Source organism: Stegodyphus dumicola, chromosome 3 (genome assembly GCF_044657685.1).
Source record: "Stegodyphus dumicola isolate Sdum_Otavi_A_Nest chromosome 3, ASM4465768v1".
Classification (NCBI taxonomy): domain Eukaryota; kingdom Metazoa; phylum Arthropoda; class Arachnida; order Araneae; family Eresidae; genus Stegodyphus; species Stegodyphus dumicola.
Genome location: NC_140770.1, coordinates 109,316,902 through 109,339,668, shown reverse-complemented (window position 1 = coordinate 109,339,668; position 22,767 = coordinate 109,316,902). Strand labels below are relative to the sequence as shown.

The following is a 22,767-nucleotide window of genomic DNA, read 5'->3' as shown; positions in this document are numbered from 1 at the left end:
TGGCAATACGTTCTTTCACTTCCTGTCATTTGGCGAGAACTTATAAGCGCCAAACTTCCCTTTCTACGTTTTTTTTTTTTTTTTGGGGGGGGGAGACATCTTGATGTTTTGTTAGCTAAATAATATTTTTAATTACTAACTAATAAATATCATATTATCTGTTTTTTTTCTTTCTTTAAGGCAGCTAAAGAAATTATTATTTCAATTTATATAATTCAACTTCAGACTGATATAAACTTCACATAAAATTCTAAATATTCTGAAGAGCTAAGGTATATGTATCTTCTGTTCTTCAAGAAGCAAAAATATGCTGAAGAAAATATTTTGCCTAATAGAATATTTATTTTTCAACTTTCAAACTAATTGGGAAGTTTTCGTAAAAGTTTTCTCTGGCTTAGAGGATCTAAAACATATGTCAGGCCATTCAATTTCTTAAAAATAAAGATTTTTAATTATTTCAGCATACCATACAAAAATATCGCAATATTCCTTCTTTTCTTCAATAGAATTAAATAATAATCCTTTTGATTATCAATCTAGAATTTTTGGCTAACAATATTCTACGAGTTCTTTACATTAAATAAGGTTCAAGAAATTTTGATCTAATACGCAAACTAAAAAATACCGCTTAGAACTCGGTATGAAGTGGCTGACATTGTTGCTTGATTTTACTCATCCCATCTGGAGGAATATTTAGCCAAATGGTCCCCACGAATAAAAAAATATCTCTAGCATATTAAAAAAGTTCAGATTTAATTTCAGTTTAATATCTGCGAAAACGTAGTGCTCTACGATATGCTACATAGTGTATCCAAATCAATTTTCTTCTTTACGTTTTTAAAAAAATCAGGTTAATGTATTGCATTGTGCTCAAAACAAGTAAAGCTTTATTTTTCATTAAGTTTTCAGCATTACATAATAAAATGCACTGAATGAGAAAATTTTATTCTGAAAGTTTTTCTCATTCTGAACTAAAAGAAGGTACGTAATCAAGCGACATGCAAATGAATATTTTCATATCTTTAAAAGTAATACTTTGTATCTAACTCTTTACACAGAGGTTCATTTATAATGTATTAACTATTTTCGCCAGAACGTTTTCATTAAATTTTCATGACAACCAAACTTCCATCACGTTTCTAAAAATATTGACTTTAGAACAGCGGCGTGGTTAGAGAATTTGGGCCGTAAGGCAAAATTTAAAGTAAGTTGCATCTTCCATGGCTGGCATTTAGTGACTATATTCTATAGACCCCGCTGTCTTATGCCATCGGTAGCACTTAAATAAACCGCAGACTCACAAATTACACACACACATACATATATATACATTAAATGTCATATTAGTATAGATAATTATGAATCGAAAACTCATTTTAATAAAATCAAAGACTTGCATTTAATGTTTTTAAAATATTCAAGACTATTTTAAAAATAAACAAAATTTATTAATACAGAAAGGATCTCAGAAAACATAACTAACTGAAAAGAACAAGAAATACTAATCAAGTTACATTCGCAATAATAAATGCATTTATGAAACACATAATAAGTGATCGTTTGCGCGCTTTTGTTCACGCCAAAGAATCTATTATATTTACAAACACTTACAGAATTATTAATGACGAGGTTTAAGTAATGAGATCGGAGCAGTGTACAAACCCTGCATTTGGCTGAATAGTTTTTATCTTTTGCTGGAGGACATTATAGACATCACTCATAACAGAAGCTCAGTCATATCCTTTCCCATAACACTTTTTAATTGAAATTTCTTTTACTTTCAAGAAATTGAGAATGAATTCTTTCAGTTCTCCACAAAAATGATCCTTTACAACATAAAATCAGATAAATGTTTCTTTAATTATAAAATTTACGACTTCTGAGTAATTTATTATAAAATGTACAGTTTCCCTAATTATAAAATTTACGGTTTTGCATGGTATGGCTCAAATATCTTGTGCTTCCTACTGGCATTTCAAAAACTTGGTTCCTAACATTGTCATATTTACTTAATAATTTAATCTGCAATAAAAATTTCCATTATACGTAGTACATTTTATCTTCACTATGGCAACGAAAATCAAACGCATTCTTTGTCAGCATAAGCGTAATGTTAAATAACCGTTCTAAAACCATTTTTCAAAAATTTGCCTCATGTCGAATTGGTTTTTCTAGTTGTTTATCAAAAGTCAATTTTTTTAAACGCTTGATATACAGCCCTTGCTTCCACATGTGAGTTGGAAAAACCACGGATTTTAATTATTAACGTTAATGTTTTCCAATCTCGATTACCTGAATGCTAACTATGAGTTAGAAAAGAACCAACAATGTTTTCAGTAAGTAGCATTAAATAATACAGTAATAAAGATTTTAGATATAATTCATTTGTAAGTAAATGATTCACTTCCAAATATTTACGTAAAAGTTACATATGTACATATATAAGAGCATATATAAGATTATATACGCCCATATCTAACTTTTCTATAAACATAACATAAATGTACACGTGTAATTTTCCTAAGATTGCCTGCTTTCCTTGTAAATCTCCACGTTTTACGGAGGTATGACTTAAAGACATGCGTAATTTCATCATCTTTTTGCAATGTAACTAGTCAAAAGATGACTCAAATTAGGATTAAATATTAAAATATTACATTTCTAACTATGATAAAATATTACATTAATTTCTAATATTACAATGAATGATCTAATAACATCTAAAAAATCTAAGTATTTAATTTAAGTTTAATAATATCTATTAAAATATTATATTAATCTCTAATTATGTTGAAATATTACACTTCTTACGCTTATTTATTAATAAACTTATTTTGAAATATACTATTAATAAAGACTATTTTACATTGGTATTGAATTGTTTCAAGTTAAAAATTTAGTTAATTTTTTTTAAAAAAATGAAGGAAGTTTAATGCTTTGCAATTTGTTCACGGTTTTTTTTTTCCAACAAAAGAAGAAATTTGTCAAAGCTTTCTGAACTTAAATATTGCTATAAATTTACTAATCTCCATTTCCCTGTTTTGCTTCATTCCTTTTCTTTATTACATGTAAACCAATGCAGCTAATTATATCAACTGCCATACCTAATAACAAGTGTTCAAGTAGGTTTAGATCCAAACGTCATGTGGTAGCAATTTTAAAGCATTTTTTCCCTCGGCTTGCCTATTTTACTTTAAAAATAACTTTGTATACTGAAAATCTCAAATTTTCAACTTTAATTATTAAAATATAAGATAGTAAGTAACCATTTTTCTAGCTGTAAATTTAGCAATATCCAAGCACTGATGTCTGTATATGGTAAAATGTAGAAATGCGTTTGTGAAAGCAAATATACAAATATGGGTTAAAGCAAGCTCATTTTGTAAACAGGTTCATATGAGTTGACATGATACACTTACTTGAGTTTATAACTGGATACACGTTTCCTTCAGTAGCCTCTTGATTGTAAGGCTTGCAGTTCTGATTAGCATGATACGAGCAGTGCTTGTGAGTTAGTTCTCTGAAAAAAACAATAGTAAATTGTTATGCGTTAAACGATTTGAACGCGACTTTTTTCTTCATTGTCTTGATACTAAAGTATTACAATTTCTTTATCAGCCGACAGCTATAAACAGATAATATTAGATCAGTAAAATAAATTATTAGTTTGGGTTTTTGTTTTAGACAAATTTTTGAATGTCAAGGCTAGATATAAAATATTATTTAATCTGTAACTAGAAAGAGATTTTTAAATAAATGATGAATAAAAGTAAACGATATTAACTGAGATATTTATTTAGACCACTTTTATACACGAAGCGTAAATATCGGGTATTATTCAGCAGGTAGCTAGAAATAGAACGGAGCAAAAATAAGTGAATAAATAAATAAAAAAAAAATTTTTAATTCTTAAGTTTTCAGATTTTATATTACACATGAAAGGGCTTTTCTTAACGTTTTGGGTGCTACTTTTATTTATTAAGTAGCATGTTCTTCACACTTAAACCATAAAATTCAATTCAACAGCAATATCACAAAATAATTTTAAAAGAGTATGTCTTTAGAATTCCCGATACACAGTCTCGCGCTCGAGAAAAATATTTTTTTTCAGTACAGTGTTGCCGTGGCAAGCTTTGAAATCGTTGAGTTTCTTAATCAAACACTCATAAAAGTTTACAAAATATTAAATAGATAATAAAACAAATTCCAAATTTGGGCTTTCCATATTCAGGCGGAGACGTACGTTATTCAAAATCGGATTGCTCTAGGTACCATTGTTTTATAAGAATGCGAGAAACATACATATATTTATGCAGATCTTCATTATTTAATTTCTTTAAATATAAAACAGGGCTCTAATATTTGGTGGCAACAATTTAAAAAGGGATCCGCCGTTTATAGTGAATCAACGCAAAATGCCAAAACGAAATTAATAACCCTTCTGGACCCTTTGGGCTAAAAAGGAGAAGAAGAAGAAAAAGAAACTATCAGTAATAACCAGGCCCGGATCGAATAGGTGCGGGGCCGGATTGGATTTTTTTTTGCGGGGCCCTCTCTATATATTAAATATTTAAATAAAATTCAAATTCAGTATATATATATATATAGTATATATCAAATGTCATGGATCATCAGATAGGTAAACTTCTACAGAAATTAAAAAATAAAAATATTCAAAATACAAAAACATTTACTGAATATAAATTTACATCACCGAATATGAATACATGAATTTACATATTTCTAAGTTTTTGTTCTGTAAATTCTTCTAAAATTATTTGAAAATCTAATTTCCTTGCGTCTTCACTTTCAATCGACATAATTGCTGAATTATTTAATCTATCCCGATTCATTGTCGATCTCGAACAGTTTTTTAGTAGTTTTAGCCTGGATAATGATCTCTCTCCAGAAGCAACGCTTACTGGAAATGTTAAGAATATTCGGAGAGCAATAAATAAACAAGTTTGAAAATGCCGTTGCTCTATCATTGTGCGATAAAAATTTGAACATTTTAAACGTACGTAAACTAATATGAATTCAAAAATTTCTGAAGGAAAAATAGATTTCAAAGCTTTCATTTCTTCAACTAACATTTTTCCGTCTATATCAGCTTCTTTCACCTTTGGTACATTATTTTCTGTTAACTTAGAATCTGTTAGAGAAATTTCTAATTCAGCTGCATGTTTTTGAAGTACTTCTTTTTCCATATTTTGAAATTTTCCCAGAAACCCAAATAATTCATTGCGATTTTTTAATTGTTCAAAACGATCTTTTAGTGATTCTGTAGCTTTATATAAAACAACATTAAAAAAATATCTTGTATGTATTTATAGAGTCTTCAATAGGTTCATCATCGCTTTCATAATTGAAATGTTTCTTTTATTTCTGAAGCCTTTTATTCCGAAAGTTTATTGCCTATTAAGTTTATTATTTCATTTTGTATTGTTTTTCTTAAATAACTTTGGTGTATTTGTTTCGGGGCAATTCTTTGTATATGATCCTGCATTACTGGATCAGATTTTCCAAGTAATTCAAGTATACCTAGAAAATTTCCATTTCGTTTTGTTTGTTAATAATTTGTTAATAAACATTATGTAATATAATTAGCACTTATCTTATTCAACAATTAGTAATTGTAGTCACAAAATACGACTCTAATAATTATAACGATTAGAAGAATAGCGAACTACAAATGCAAGAAACAATTGACATTTGATACCAGCTATACATCCGCCATGGACTGGTACGGTTGCCCAACTAGTTGCGCGTGCATATACCTGCATATTAGTTTACGTACGTAAAGTAGTTCACGTAAGTAGTGCAAAATCTCTCTAATATAGGACTATCCCAATTAAATTCAATACATTTGACATGAACTTTTACGGGTATCAGTTTTCTATATTATAAAGTATATATTATATAATAATAAACACATTAATAAATCTCATCCACCAATTCGAACTTAAAATAAATATATTTTTAATTATTTGAATAATTCATAATTTATCCATTATCGTCAAAAGGAATTTGCTTTACATTTCGATTTTTTTTTTTTTTTTTTTTTTTTTTTTTTTTTTTTTTTTGTTCATTTTGATGGTAACGCGTGCCTTTCAAATGCAGGGCCCGATTGGGCCCAATACCTCCAATCGCCCTTTATCCGGCCCTGGAAACAAAATCGTAAGTTTTATGAAATAACATGCCAATTTTTTTTCATATTTCGATTCTACGACCCAAATTACGTCAAGCTACCATGATTTGTAAAAATCGCACGAGTAGTTTTCAAAAAATTAGCTCTCAAAACTTTAGCTCCTCAATGTTAATTGAGTTTGGTATATATTTATTAATTTCTCTTTTTTTTTTTTTTTATTAAACTTACTTGATTCTTCCTTTCACAGTTCCTTCACATTTCGAAATTCAGGTTCATTCCAAATAAAATTCACCCATTTTTTATGATTTATTTTTAAAATTTGTATTTTTAAATAATATTTATAAATTTTTCAAAAAGCTTGTGGAATTGTAATCTATAAAAATTTTACTATCATCTTAAAGTAGACGTATTTCTAAGCATACCTGCAAAAGATTACAGTTTTTTATTCAAAATTTCCGAAGATATACGTGAATTTATATATTGGCGCGTTTTGAAATTTGCCATTGTAAAAACCTTGAACGTTATGATCACGATTCTCTTTTATTCGCGAGTTGGGAGGGCATCAATTTAATCGAGAATATATGAGTATATCAAGAGTCAATATACCATTTTCACGTAAAGAACTCACGAATGACAAGTTCCAATTGAAATACAGTAAGATTTAGTGAAGATATTATTTACAATATATACATTTTTTAAACATGAAATTTACATGTAGTATAAATTTTCTCATCATAGGGCCAAGATTGAATATATCAAGAACAATACTGTAATTGCTTATTACCGCTATGCGGCCAAGAAAGTTCATTTCAAGTATCACTCACAAGCTAAACTAAAAGAGTTATTATACTCTTTTACTGCCGCCGGTCACGTGACCTGTTCGGCGACAGACGATAAAAAATAAAGGAAAAATTGACTTCATCAGAGGGGAAAAAGAAATAACTTCAACAACCCCCCCTCCGCCGATGAACAATAGGTTCATCACAAATTTAACTGAATATTGAGAGTGAAAATGATACTTTTTTATGTCTATCATCAGTTTATCAGTCATTCAGTCTATTTTTGATAAGTCACTGATTATTGCAATTATTGATATCATCAATTTCTAAATTGTACAATAGCTGCACTGAATGTTTGATTACCGAATTACCAGTTTTCACTTAACACGATCTGATCATTCCATCTCTACCAATAAAAGTTTTGGTTATTCTTCCAATTTTCAAAAGCGTTTCTAATTCATTTTGAGTCAAAGATGATTTCCCAATGTTCTTTCTTAAACTAGTTTTTACACTGCGAACTAAATGTTCATAAAACCCGCCCCACCAGGCAGCACGTTTCACAATATATTTCCATGCGATTCTATGCGAAGTATAATTTTTTTTAACTTCAGGGTAAATAATCACTTTCTACATTTGCTTTAATTCACGTTCGGCTGTTTTAAATGCACTGGCATTGTCCGAGTATACAGTGGAACACAAACATCTTCGAGATACGAACCTGTGAAATGCAAGTAAAAATTCTTGAGTGTTCATGCCTTTTACGAGCTCCAAGTGAATAGCTCTTGTAGTGGCGCAAGTAAACAATAAAATGTAGTATTTGTTGTCATTTTCTTTTACATACAACGGACCTGCAAAATCGAGTCCACAAATTGCGAAAGGCGGAGATTCATTAACTCTATCCGCTGGAAAGAGGTGCAGTAACTTGTTGTCCAGGACATACGTTATATTTTTTGCATATTATGCTTTTATTCAGGATTGATTTGACATATTGTTTTCCTCTTAAGAGCCCGAATCTTTCAGGTACATCCACTAGAGTATCAGTTACTTCTGCATGACAAATCTCTTCATGAGCATCTCGTACTACTAATTCACTTAATTTATGTTTTGAAAGAGTTACTATTGGATATTTGTTGTTAAATAGTAGGTTTGACTTTTGTAACCGACCTCGTACCAAAAGTAGACCTTCATCTGATAATATGGGATTTAATTCGAACAATTTTGAATCTTTTGGAATGTGTTTGTTTTCTCTTGGGGACTCTATAACTTCAGGGAAACTATGTTCTTGAGCTTGCTTTAACCAAAAGGTTTCAGATTTACTAATTTCTTCGGCTGAAATTTCCACAAAATTTCTATTTTTCCTTTTTGCTTTTAAATTTGACATAAATCTGAAAATCCAAGTGGTCAAACGATAAAGTTTTTTCAAGGAACTAAATTTTGTCAAATTCATGAGTGGAACTTTTTCAGTTTTGTCGGTTCTAATTACACACGCTAGGATAACTTCTGAATTTCGGGATTCTTCTGATACATCATATAATTTTGGTGTTGATAGTTTAATTTTCGGCCATTGACGTTCAGGTAACGAAAGAAATGCAGGGCCATGCCACCATTTCGGATAATTTATCAGTTCTTTTGCAGAACAACCTTTTGTTATTAGATCTGCGGGGTTGAGTTATCTTCGCAATGCAATGTCTCAATGAACAAGGATCTGAAATTTCATATATTTATGAAATTCTATTAGCAATGAAAGGCTTCCATCTTTTAGCTGTACTTTTAATCCAAAGTAGAACTATTTCCGAATCTGGCCACAAAATGACATTTGAAATATGTAGAATATTTTTCAGGTAGTTGGAACTCCTAGCACCTATCAGTGCTCCCATCAATTCAAGGCTGGGAAGCGTTAACTTCTTTAATGGAGCAATACGTGATTTTGCCAAAACAAATTTAGTTTCAAATTTATCTTCATCAGTCTATATCTCAAGTATGTGACTGAGCCATATGCATTCGGATTAGCGTCACTAAAAATGTGTAACTGAACAGTATCCCTGTCCAAATTTGGTACATAAAAATAACATCTGGAAATTTTCAACATTTTTAAATTCTTTTATTTAGGAGAGCCATATTTTCCAGTCATTTTCAAGGTCTCCAGAAAAGACCTCATCCCAAGCTACCCCTTGAAGCGAAAGCTGTTACAATAAGCATTTAATTCGAATTACAAAGGGTGCGATAAATCCAGACGGGTCAAAAATTGTGGCTGCTATTTTTAATACATTATGTTTGCTACAGTTAGTGTTTATAGAGAACAGTAAGGGCGTTAACTCTAGTGCTAAGACATCTTAATCATTGTTCCATGTTAAACCTAGTACCTTTAAGGATGTACATGAAGTGTCACTACTGAGAGACTGTTCTAATTAACGACCCTAATTCCAATCCATCTTTACCTTCAGTCCTTAAAAAATTATGTTTTAGTACTTTTTTCATCAACAGATGGCGCCAGTAGCTTATCTCCTTACAGGCTTTCTTATATTATCTTTTCTAATCATTATATCTTATCTCGTTCATTTGCGCTTTTGCAGCTGAGGATGATGGTTCGGTAAAACCATCGAAACTAGTCCTGTGAAAATTTGAAAATATAACGCTTATTTATGCTGTTTGACTTCTAAATTAATATTTGTTCGGCGTGTTATTGTATCTTAATTGTAAAAATATATGAGGAAATTTAAGCATTTTGTTTTATTTTTTGTTTATTCACGCAACAATATTCATCCATGACTGCAGTATTAAGACTAATAAGAAAATAAAGAAGTCAAATAATCCATGTATCTGGAAGTACAATGCAAACAGAGAAATAAGATATAATAATAGTGAGGTACGTATTTTCGCGCAGGCCGGCAGAGGTAATGAACTTAAAATGAAATTTCGTGATACCCAATTTTAAAATTATAAGATGTTAGATATTAGGTAATTGAAGATGACGGAAATAAGAAAAGAAAAAAAAGATGCATTAAACTCGCTTTGGATTTTCATTTGGTTTTGAAAAAAAAGTTTATTCTTTAAAAAATATGATCGATCTAAATCCATCTAATGAGAGTAAAAATTTTGAAATTCGATGTACTGTATAATCGTTTTCACTGATATCAACGGGACCTCACATTGTTTCCAGATAATTGAATATATTACTTCTGAAGCTTACTTATTCCTATTTTTTGATGATGAACTTATAGCAGTCCATTTTTTTATCTATCAGCCACGATGAAACAAATAATATCCAAAACATTACAGATTATTTAATCTTAAAACATATATATATATAATTTTGTATTTCAAAAACCCAAGTTGGAGAACATTTTTAAATTATAATAGATATTATTACATATAGCTTACGGATTTGTTAGAGTGATGATATGTATAACTTCAAATGACTGCTTGCATATAGGATTATCGTCAGCGTATTAAAAATTCGCTGTGTATACAATCACATCATACGTTGGTAGAGATGAACATCATTATCTGCATGACCATAGCATACGTGAACATGATCATAGGCGACAATTTATGCCAAAACAAAACTCAGTGGCATAACAGCCCTAATGGGCCAAGGCCTGCAGTGCCCAAAATCTGCTTTCTTGACCGTGGGCCCCAAGGTGCATAAGCATATGCCCTGTACAAGTGGTCAGCCTGGTCGCAGGACCCCCAGTGTTTAGTCCCCAAGCGAACTTGGCACTCATTTTACCGGCCAAGTGATGGAAATCAAGGGATGATAGAGTGAGTCGACCTTGCCCAACCCGGGAATCGAACCCCGGAACTGTGGTGCTGCTGCGCGATGCGCTAGCCACTGGTTTATGTCAATAGTTATGTCAAATAATTTTTCTTACATGTTTACAAGTAAGGAGTAAATCTTTTAATGTCAATTGTTCTGAAAGTGATGCGTACTACTTTCAAAGTTCACGCATCAAAGCATAATAAAGAAATGGAAGTTAATCTTTATATACCAGATAATTACTTGGTCCATTAGTTGGATTGTTGGCTTGTTAATTCGGGTGGCGAAAACGTAACATAAATGTTTATCGCATTTAAACTTGATTATTAGTTCATTATATACTTTTTATCTCATAGGCCTAAATTTCAGACTACATTTAAACTTCCAAAAGTGCAGTTATTTTGATGTTGCCTGTTAATTGGGTGTCGATTATAGATTTTGTTGTATTTTTTTTTTTTTTTCGGAAAATCAGTAAAGAGAAAAAAATTGGAAAATCAAAGGTATAAATACAGGCACTGCAAAATAAATGCATTTATTAGTGTTAAAAACTGAAATTAAATCCAACATAGGATTTTATTCACTCCCCTCCCAAAAAAGAAGATTAAATAGCAAAAATTATGTAGAAAATAGTAATGAAATATTGTACAATGTAAAGAAGATTAAATTTTTTTAAATTTAAAAATTTTAAATTTAAACAAAGTTTTATTAATTTATAACTATGAGGAAAGTAAAAACTTAAATCTCATGGAACTTCTTTTAGAGCGAATAAAATGTAATTGATGTGATGAAGCATACATGTCTAATCAATAAGCTGAAATTAAGACTTTTAGATTTTTTTCGTTCAGTAAATCAGAAAATAAAAAATACCTCAAACTAAATACAAGAATAAATAGTAAAGAAGAACAAAAGATAGAGCTAAGACACACTTTAAGTTACACAACAGAAAATATTTTAAAAAGTTTTAGTTGCACAGTTTTAGTTAAATACGCTATAACGCTGCGCGCCTCTAACTAGCACGCAACCAAGAGGTGACTGTGAAAGCTTGTATAAACCACAGAGTCTTATAAAGGGTTTAAGTCCCTTTTTATTCAACGTACTAATTTACAATTGCGTCCTCTTGACGCTTACAAACTTTGCCAACTAGGCAGTCAAAATAAAATAATAACCTGAAAAGAAAATAAAGACAAGATTCTAACTACGAGGCTCTCTAAAATAACTAACTCACCGCGTTTTACAAATACCGCAGCTAATTCAGCAGACTTGAAGCTCACTGGAACAATTGCAACTACTTCCCGCCAAGCACATAGGCCGCAACGCGGGGTTCTTTAATTCTCGATTTCTACCTCCGCGCTCGCGAAGTAAGAATAACTCTCTCTGAACTTGTTTCCTTCTATTTAAATCATACTACTTCCGCTGATAATTTGAATGCTTGCGCGTTCTACTCAAATTTACATATTCTGGCATTGGCAGTTCCAGGGGAAAGTAAGGATTGACAGGAAAGATAGTTTAAACTTAAAATAAATGTAAGTTAAAGTAAATATAAACCCTACATTTGCCGCTGCCAGAATTTGGAAAACTTGGAAGCAGGTCCTACAAACGACCTGTTGTAAGTTTATCTAATTCTGAACTAACTGGCGAAAGCCTCGTTTACACAAAAAAAAATCTTATGTAACAATTAAAATTCTGTTAGTCGTTACAAAGCTTTCTTCTTACAGCAACTTTTCCTGGACTTCATCAATCAATCTTGGTCTTTCCTTCCAGCATCTGGAAAGAATAAGTATCAGTATCTTTCTACATACATTATAATTTACACTTTCTTGACACAATAAATTTTTGTTTTTAACGTTTCGTTTTTCTTAGTTATTGCTTACTTCACATTCATTCAATTTTTCAAGCATTAATTTAACTTTACCCTGGCTCTCCACCGTGTGCGGTGTCAAACGGGAATATTCGTGTTTTAGTCTTACAACACTTCCCCTAACCACCATGATTTGTTAGAATTCAACAACCAAATAGACACACCTTACTCGACATTCTACAACTCAATGAGCTACTTTAACAGTCTTAAAAATTCAAATGTAGGTGGAGAACACATTCATTCTAACTTCCCCCTCATTCATCTTTAAACATGCAGGCTTTCGCTCTAACGCATGACTTTACAGTTTAATACTTAAATTTTGACTTCATTGCTTTTAAGCATTCACTTTTAGCATCTACAATTTTATGCTTCTAGACTAAATTCTACTTTTACATAACATGCAAGTATTTACATACATTTACAAAAGTTTAATTCATATGCTTTTTACAATTTACCATAAAATGTATAAGAGAAAATAAATTTTTACTTTACTCATTCTTCGCCAAGCTGGCGGCACTGGAACTAAAATTCTTATTAGTACAAGAATACGAAGTTATTTTTATCTCCGGCCAAATTTTGGCTTTAACATAACAGAATTAGTCTTTCGACCAACAGAAAATGCTTGTTTTTAGCTTTTACACTTAAAGAAAATAATACTTTTGCCTTAGCTAAATAAAGTAAAACAAAACTAAGTCTCAACCGAGACATATTGACTTTCGTCAAAACATAGAACTTCGTACTTATGCATAACGTTTCGGAACAAAAGAGAAAAAAAAATTTATAGAAGGTTTTAACTTATCTTTGAGTTTTTGATGCTTGAAACTCCGTCATCCGTTTTTGACAAAATTGATCCCAAGTTAGAGGTGTCATGGATGTCAATCTTCTCCTTGTTGATCTCCGCGTGTCGTCCCCGTTGATCTTTCTTTTGCGTCCTCTACATGCTGGCCTCTTGACGGAGTAATCGTCTGGTTGTTGTCCTTTGCGTTTCTGCCTGGGACGGCTGGTCTTGACGTCCTCCGGTCTGGAGTCCTTGAATTTCTTCTGTTCCTCGTACTTCTGTGCCTCCTGTTGGCGTTTCAGTTTCCGGAACGGCGGCCTTGCTGGCACCTGACTCTGTGGCCGTGTGCGCGTTCTCCTTGATGTGTAATTTCTCCTGCCATCTTTTGTAGGTGGTGTTTTCGTCTTTACCACGGTTTCTTTACCCGGTTCATCTGTATTTTTGTTTTTCTTAAACGCCGGAGTTTGAAACTCATTTTTTCTTTTTGATACCGACGTCCAGGTTGTAGAAGTGCTAGGTCTCTCTTCAGTTCTCCGTTTCTTGGGTGGTGGAATAGTTGTTGCAGTCTCTGGCCCTTCTATTTCGTTTAGACTTGAGTCCTGCAAGAAACTTTTAAGGATTTCAAAATCATTGGGATTATAGTATTTTTTCACCTGGTCGGGACTTGCTTTACAGATTTCCCCTCTCTCGTTTTTAAGATATAAGACTACTCCTTTGATTTCCTGAATTACATAGGGTCCTTCAAATTTTGGAGCTAGCTTTGCCATAAAATTGTCTGGGGCACTTGATAAAGAAAATTTCCGTTTCAATACTTTATCCCCAACTTTAAAATCTGCTTCACGGCGTTTTCTATCGTAATATAACTTTTGTCTATTTCTTGCCGTATCCGAAGTTTTAAGCGCCTGATCAATTAGTTTTTGCACGTCCTTTTGTCTAAATTCCTGCTCTCTTTGTTGCACAAAGAATAATTTATCTAAAGGCGTAATTAACTTTCTGCCTAAAAATAATTCTGCTGGAGTTTTTCCCGTAGTATCATGATGTGCCGTTCTTAAAGCATAAGCTAATTCATTTATGTAGCCATCCCAGCGCTTGTGATGTGTGCTAACGTAACTGCGAATTATTTTTACAATGTTTTTATTAACTCTTTCTGCTATGTTAGCTTGTGGTCTATACGGAACCATTTTGATATGGCGTATATCAAGTCCATTGCATATGTTTTCAAATATTTGACTAATGAATTGTTTTCCGTTATCGCTAATGACTTTTATCGGTGCACCGTATTTTAAAATGTATCTGTGTACGAATGCATCTGCGACTGTTTTGGCTGACGCGCGTTTAAGTGGAACAATTTCTATCCATTTTGAAAAATGATCTACTATTACTAAAAGAAAACGATTTTTATTTAACTCGCTCTGGGGGAAGGGACCAAGGAGATCTATGCCTAAAATTTCATTCGGAAATGTAGCGCGAATGCTATTTAAGTACCCGGCCGGGCTGTAATTAATATCATTTATTAACTGACATTGATTGCAGGATCTGACATACGCCGTTACTATTTTGTATAATTGCGGGAAATATACCGCCTCGCGTACCCTTTTTAAAGTCTTTCTGACCCCGAGGTGGCCCGCTGTTTTTTTTTTTTTTTTCGTGCAACTCCTTCAAAATGCTTAATCGAAGCGAGGCTGGGATGACTGGCTTATACTCAAGATTTTCGTTCGTTGTTTTCGTATAGAATAATAAATTATCTATTATTTCATAGTTTTTTGCTCTATTTCTTATCGCATCGATATCTGTATGCTCAAAGCCTTCGGGGTCTTTCAAATAAGCATAGATATTTCCAAATTCAGGATCAGCTTTCAGTTCAGTAATAACCGTATCTCTAGAATCTAAAATTTTTGAAGTCAACACAGCGCATTTAAGTTCATTACCTTCATCGTCCAGTTTTATACGAGAAAGTGCGTCAGCTACATTGTTTTCCTTACCCGGTTTATATTTTATTGTGATATTATATTCTTGGAGTTTTAAAGCCCATCTTATTAACCTGGGCGTTAGGTTTTTTCCCGAGTAAAGTCTACCAACCGCCGCATGATCCGAAAAGACTGTTACTGGCGATTTGCCGAAATAAACTCGAAATTTGTGTACAGCCATTAATACGGCTAATGTTTCTCTTTCTGTAGCTGTATAATTCCTTTGTGTTTGATTCAATGTTTTACTAAAAAATGCCAGCGGATGGTTATTTTGCATAAGAACCGCACCCACCGCATAGTCTGATGCATCTGCCGCAATTTCCAGGTTTTCGTCCCCCTCTGGGAATTTTAAAACAGGAGCATTAATAAGCGCTTCTTTTAATCTTTCAAAAGCCGTGTTAGCTTCCGCTGTCCACGTAAATTTACTCTTTTTTCTTTTGATTACTAAGAGTGGTTCAACAATATTAGCGAAATCTTTTATGAAAGATCGATAGTAAGAACATAGTCCAAGGAAAGACGAAAGTTTCTTGGCGGTGTTGGGCGGTGGGAAATTCTTAATAGCTTTTATTTTTGAATCTTGCGTTTCTATACCCTTTTGCGAAATTTTATAACCGAGATATTTAAGTTCTTTAGTTGCGAACTTGCATTTTGAGGCGTTAATTGTAAGACCGGCCTCTTTTAATAATTTAAAAACTTGTTCGAGGTCATTAACGTGTTGTTTCAACGTATTACTCGTTATAATTATATCATCTAGATAAATTAAAGTTGATTTTCCTAGGACAGGCTTTAGAACAATGTCCATAGCTCTCTGGAATGTTGATGGGGCCCCACACAACCCAAAAGGCATGCGTAAAAATGCATAAGTGCCCGATTTTGTTATAAACGCGGTTTTATGTATATCTTCGGGTCTCATAGCTATTTGATAGTAGCCAGACGTTAAGTCCAAAGTAGACATATATCTCGTCGATTTGATCTGTCTAATGATCTCGTCTATAACCGGCAAAGGGTAAACTGGGAATTTAGTTATGCTATTTAGTTTTCTATAATCGATAGCAAACCTCCAAGCCCTTTTATCCGAAGAAGGAAACTCGTTCTTTTTCCTACATAGTACGACTGGACTCGCGTATTCACTATTTATGGGCGTTATTATTTTATTCTTTAACATCTCCTGAATATGTTCTTCGATGATTACGTCTTTTTGTTTGTCATAGCGGTAAGGTTTAGTCCTACAAGGTTTTTCGGCATTTAATTGAATCTTGTGAGTCACGATCTGACAGTTTCCCGGTTTTTCTGAAAACAAATGAGAAAAATTACTCACCACTTGCTGTATTGCTTTACTTTCCTGGTCATTCAAATGGCTAAGGTCCAATTCAGGTGTCTCCACCGGTTCCACCACCCTCTGGTCCATCTCCAGCACCACGGAACTATCTTGAAAATTTAATTTGGTCCTCGCGGCCCTTAAAAAGTCCATACCTAAAATAAGAGAGTGTTGGAGGTGTTTCACCACAAAAATTAATACTTTGAGATTTTCCTCTTTTACCTGTATGTTTAATGATACTTTCCCGATGCAGTGACATGTTTTTCCTTGCGCCGCTATAATTTCCGTATTTCTGGTTTTAAAGAGTCGTATCCTATAAAAATTCTTTTTGAAGAACTTTTCACTCATGAAATTTCCTTCTGCTCCTGTATCGATGAGGGCTTCTAGTGGTACATCGCCAACCAGGACTTGTATAATTGGTAGCTGTGAGTTTTTTACGATGACTGTATTTAGATGTCTATTTGAGGGTTTTTCTAAAACTTCCGGGGTCTGGACCCTCCCTTTCACAGGCCCCTCTAGTCGTTTAAAGCTTTCCTTTCAATCTGTGTCTTCTGGGTACGCGGATGCTTATTTTCAAATTTTCTTTTTGGGCCTTGCCCTTCAAGTTTCGATGCGTTAGCTTGATAGTTCTTTCCCCCATATGAGCGATTTCCATTTCTTGTTTCCTCCTTCCTTCTGGTACTTTGAGAATATGTTTCCCCTCTCGCTCTTTCCGCGATTCTGCGATTTTGAAACTTCACCGCCAATTCGAAAAGTTCCTGCAATGTGGTTGGGTTTCTAATTTCAAAGTAGTCTTGGACAGCGGGTAACAATCTTGGTAATATTATTTCAATTATCTCCGCATCGGGTTTTTTCCCATACAACATATCCGTTAGCTTGATTTTTCGTAAAATAAAGTCCGTCAATTGTGCTGTATCCCGTTGATAGAAACTATATAGCTCGGCTTCCAGCCGTGCGCCATCTTTCACTATGGGGAAGGCCTTTACTAACGATTTTTTGAAATTTTCAAATGTATACTTCGGGCTTCCAAATTCACCTAGTAGAAATTTTCCTATATTTTTCCACCATAGCGCGGCCTGTCCTCTTAGTGCTGATGTGGCGATGGCGACTTTTTGTCTTTCAGGCACAGGATAGAGCTGAAAGTGATTTTCTATACCTTCTAAAAATACGGACACCGAATTTTTTCCGTCGAAATAGACGTTTGGCTTGATTGATGCTCTCAAAGTCTGGACCAGGTATCCAAATCCTTCTAACTGCGTTGTCATTTCTTGGTGTTGTCCAGCGGCTTCCATCCAGTTTTCGGCCATTTCAGTTCGATAAGTGTTCGGGCGCCAATATAACGTTGCGCGCCTCTAACTAGCACGCAACCAAGAGGTGACTGTGAAAGCTTGTATAAACCACAGAGTCTTATAAAGGGTTTAAGTCCCTTTTTATTCAACGTACTAATTTACAATTGCGTCCTCTTGACGCTTACAAACTTTGCCAACTAGGCAGTCAAAATAAAATAATAACCTGAAAAGAAAATAAAGACAATATTCTAACTACGAGGCTCTCTAAAATAACTAACTCACCGCGTTTTACAAAAGCCGCAGCTAATTCAGCAGACTTGAAGCTCACTGGAACAATTGCAACTACTTCCCGCCAAGCACATAGGCCGCAACGCGGGGTTCTTTAATTCTCGATTTCTACCTCCGCGCTCGCGAAGTAAGAATAACTCTCTCTGAACTTGTTTCCTTCTATTTAAATCATACTACTTCCGCTGATAATTTGAATGCTTGCGCGTTCTACTCAAATTTACATATTCTGGCATTGGCAGTTCCAGGGAAAGTAAGGATTGACAGGAAAGATAGTTTAAACTTAAAATAAATGTTAATTAAAGTAAATATAAACCCTACAACGCTAAAAAGTAAAAAAATAACTTCAATCACCGTAAAATCTTAGTCACGTTTGACTTAAAAGAAAAAAAATAATTCTGTCATAAATCGCGAATTGTTAATTAAAACTATAAAGAAGAGAAATTTAAACAATTAATTATAGCCATTCTTGTATCTTTAAAAGCGTGAAGCTTTTAGTTTCACATTTGTTCATAACTGAAAAACTGGAATGATAAGTAATATTAAATTATTAAAAAATACTCCGTGTATTTAATAAGTTGGTCTTTTCAATGCTTTCTCAGTTTTAAAATTCATTATCAAAAATCCATAATTTTTATAGTACATTATGTGTATTTATCTCTTTCCATTTCTATAATGTACTCCAAAATATAACCTTTACTATTCAGCTTCAAAATCTATATTTATATGTTTTCATTAATTGTGAAGGTTATAGTTTCACATTTGTCCATAGCTGAAAGCACTTTCATTTGAACACAGTGCATAAACATTTGTATTATGTGGCTTTGTTTAAATTCCTTTTCATAACCTGTACGAATTTTTAACATTTAAATAGTTCATCAGTATATTTATATTAATTAATTCACTTCTTAATTTAAAATAAAAATATTTAGAAGAATATTTAGTAGAGTAGTTCTAGTTTGATAATACATATAAATTTTCGCATGACGTGAATGTGTATGAATAACTTTTAAAATATTATCTTAAGGTAATAAAAGCATCATAACTGAGATATAAAAACCATAGACCAGTTATCTGCTTACCCACACTGCTTACACCGAGACTGCGAGAAGTACACCATTTTTCTGCATCTAACACATCTTCTTGGGCCAGACAGGGTTCGACTCAATCTGAAAAAGAAATTAAAGATTTAAAGCATAATACAAAATAATCTCAAAAACCTATACAGTAAGACCCCGCTTAACGCGGGGGATACGTTCCATCAAAGTAGAGCGTAATGCGAAACAGCGCTAAACGAGGCTATGTTTACATGTAAATATTGGGGTTAGGGTAAGATGGCTAGGAAATTGGTTAGGTATTAAATTTAAAAAGTATGTTTTTTTAATAAAAATAAAACCAAACATTTATTTCTTAAAGCCCAAATTAATACCACATTATTATTTCTTGCAAAAATAAAAACAAAATATAAATAACAAAACGAATATTCTTAAAAAAAAACAAATAAAATTCTCAGTCAGTCATATTTAGTTAGCCTTCCGCGTTTTCAGTGTTCTGCCTTTTTGTGACAAAAGCATTTAATGTTGTTTGCCTTTTTCTTTTGCGTTGTTCTCTTAAAAGTTCTTCATAAACGGATAGAGCATCTCTAACACCACGCCTTACTTTTGAGCTCTTGTCAAAATTCGGATCATTTTCAATGAATTGATCCATTATTTCAGTTATGGTAGACAAACTCCTTTTTACAAACGCCATCGAAAGTTCTTTTTGCTCTTCTTCTGAATCACTGCTTTCAACATTTTTGTTTTCTTCTTGTTCAGTTAATTCCTTGAGCTCATCATTAGAAAGACTAGCCGCTGCTTCTTGAATTATTTCTTCGACATCTTCCACATTTACCCCTTCAAAATATGTCTGTACAATACCGCACCAAACAAGAAATACAAGTACACTCTTTCGGATATGTATTTGAAACCTATCGCTGCATAATATTTCGGGGAATCCCCGTATGCTGCGAGCGATTTCGTGGAATCCCCGGGTTGAAATAAAAGAGCGCTAAACCGAAACAGCGCTAAACGAAACAGCGTTAAGCGGGGTCTTACTGTAATTAACTTATATTAGTTACAACATATAATACATAAACGGTAGTTTATTTCTCTAGTCAGTACAGTTTCTATTAATCACTCTTGTTTTTACTGTCTGTTTTATATGACAATTCTGTTTTGTAAATCAGATTTCAGTTGGTTACTTTTAAGAAAATTTTTAGTGTACTGTGCTTGGTAACAGCGTATTATTTAATCCACCATCCTTAGATATGTCAGAAGTCTCACCATAGCAAGGAGATGCTACTAGGAAGAGAGGGTGAAGTACGCCGGAAGCGTACCCGCCTGAGAATGTCACTCAAGACGCTATTATTCTCAACAGGCAGAAGAAATCAAGAGAATCCTCAGCTTTTAACTAAAGCGAAGTTGCTTCTTACCATTAGTTGTGAACTATTTGCATCTTATTATTTTTACACTGCATTGTCTGCTTATCCTGCACGTCCTTCATGCAAAATGAGTTCTGTTTAGTTTATTCTGTGGATGCGCATAATAAGCAGAAACGCGTTCAACGTTTTAGCTAGATCTCATTCGGCTAGAAAGCTACAGTCTCTTTCTAGAAATGGTAAACTCAGTCTTCATATTCTGCAATGCAACGCAAGAGACGTAAATTTTTTAGACAGCCATGGAAAGACTTAACATATTAAAAAGTTAGTTTTCACAGATGGTGAGAGGTTCTATTCAGCTTGTCCTTGTTAATCTTTTGCATTTCCTGAATATCTTATTGATAACACTAGCGCCTCTAAGTGGCCGCTGCTGGATGAGCGGAAATCATCACTGCGTATCTTTTGCTGAGTGGTCTCTTAGTGTAAACTTGCTTATGCCAAAGGAAGGAACAACACATTGTTGAAAAAATAAAGTAAAATAAAAACGCTGTTAATCATAGTTTTAAAAAAATCTTTCATGACTATGTTTCAGTTACTGGCAGTTATCTCAATCTTTTGCCCATAGTCATGAGGCACTTACATGTTTTGACATTAAAAAGTCTTTAGAGCATACTATATCATAACACTTAACCTTATCATAACACATACGCATAACTTGCCAAGCATTTCCACAGTGCAAGCCATTAATTTACTTTCTACATGACCTGGCATGCATCCATCATGGCTTCTTTACCTTATTTTACATTCTTATATTGACGTAAGGAAATCTTGGTATTCAATTTCCCGAGTGTTACTATTCAGCGTGACAAAAATGTTTAACTTTTCTTTCATACTCTACGGCTCTAAAAAGTCAAATGGGGCAAAAGCAATAACAATGCGTCAAAATCTGCAATATGGCTCAATTTATCAAACTGCAGCTATTGAATTTTACAGAAATATCGAAGACCATGAAAATCCACTGCCAGAATACAAAGACACTATGTACAAGCATCCATATGCTGCCAATATTTTATTAGTGTAAAACTCTCTAATTCAGTATTCTCAAATATATATTTAAGGCTCAGTAAACTGCATTTTGATCTTAAATTATAGATCTCCACCTACAAATGTGACACTCCAAATTTGCTTGTTTCCAGTATGTCCCATATATAATAGTCATTACCACAACATTTTACGGAAGAATTTCATATGTTGTTGCATTAAATAGAAGGGGAACTTGAGTCTCTCAGTGTTCCAGAATGCATAGGTTTTGTGGAAACCAATAAATGCCTTCTCAGTAATTTCAATTTTTATATCCCAATAAAAATATTGAATTAATGTTATGCGACTTCATTTCGAAAACTTAAGTACACTGAAGACTAATTTATCTATTAGTGTCTTATGTTTACGAACACAAAAAAGCCAATTGTCATGCTGAACAATGACTTGGAATGATTGGCCTGATATTTGGATATAATTTCGTGTTTATTAGTCATGTGTATGTACTCATGTATTAATTCAATGTACTCCAAAAGAAAAGGAAATCTCATTGTTTTAGAGCGTCGTCAAATGTTGATTATTTCCTTAATGAAGTGGTATACAAATACGCTTGTAACTTTCCAGAAATTGGGAACTTTCCCTCTGTCGATCATAGCCTAGTCCGATGCTTCTACAATGTTATGTTGGATAAAACTTCAAGGTTTTGCTGTTTTATTTGTCAAATGATGAGATTTGAGAGCGTACCTTACCAAAAGATTTAATAACCATTAACATGCGGCAAAAATGTTCTTTTGGCAAAACAATTTTAATGTAAGTAAGTTACATAAACACGAAATTTAGTACATATATCTCTCTTCAAGAATGGCCAAACATTTGCTCCTTAAGTAATCATTGGAAATGGCTAAATTCTTAGTCATTTGTCATTTAGCAGTTTCATTTCCGAAAATATTATTGAGGATGCAACACAGGGGCGACTTTCTCTCTTTATCACAAACTCGTAGGCATCTGATCTACTGGAATGTTAGCATATTGGCTTAAGCCAAATTTAGCTAAATCTAAACACTTGTTGACTGTTCCTAGACAGCAGACGAATTATAGTTCGGTCTTTCTCTTAAAATCTAGTAATATAAAATA

The 22,767-nt window shown here is 33.1% G+C and overlaps 1 protein-coding gene across 1 annotated transcript in view; it reads right to left on the bottom strand.

The window, feature by feature from the left end:
• Window positions 1-22,767, bottom strand: part of LOC118190467 (uncharacterized) — an 85,938-nt gene that overhangs the window by 38,423 nt on the left and 24,748 nt on the right. Inside the window, exons 2-3 of the mRNA XM_035361175.2 lie at window positions 19,262-19,348; window positions 3,420-3,520 (exon numbers count right to left, since the gene is read on the bottom strand). Of these exons, the coding sequence (XP_035217066.1) occupies window positions 3,420-3,520; window positions 19,262-19,348 (188 nt within the window). The remainder of the gene's footprint in view (window positions 1-3,419; window positions 3,521-19,261; window positions 19,349-22,767) is intronic.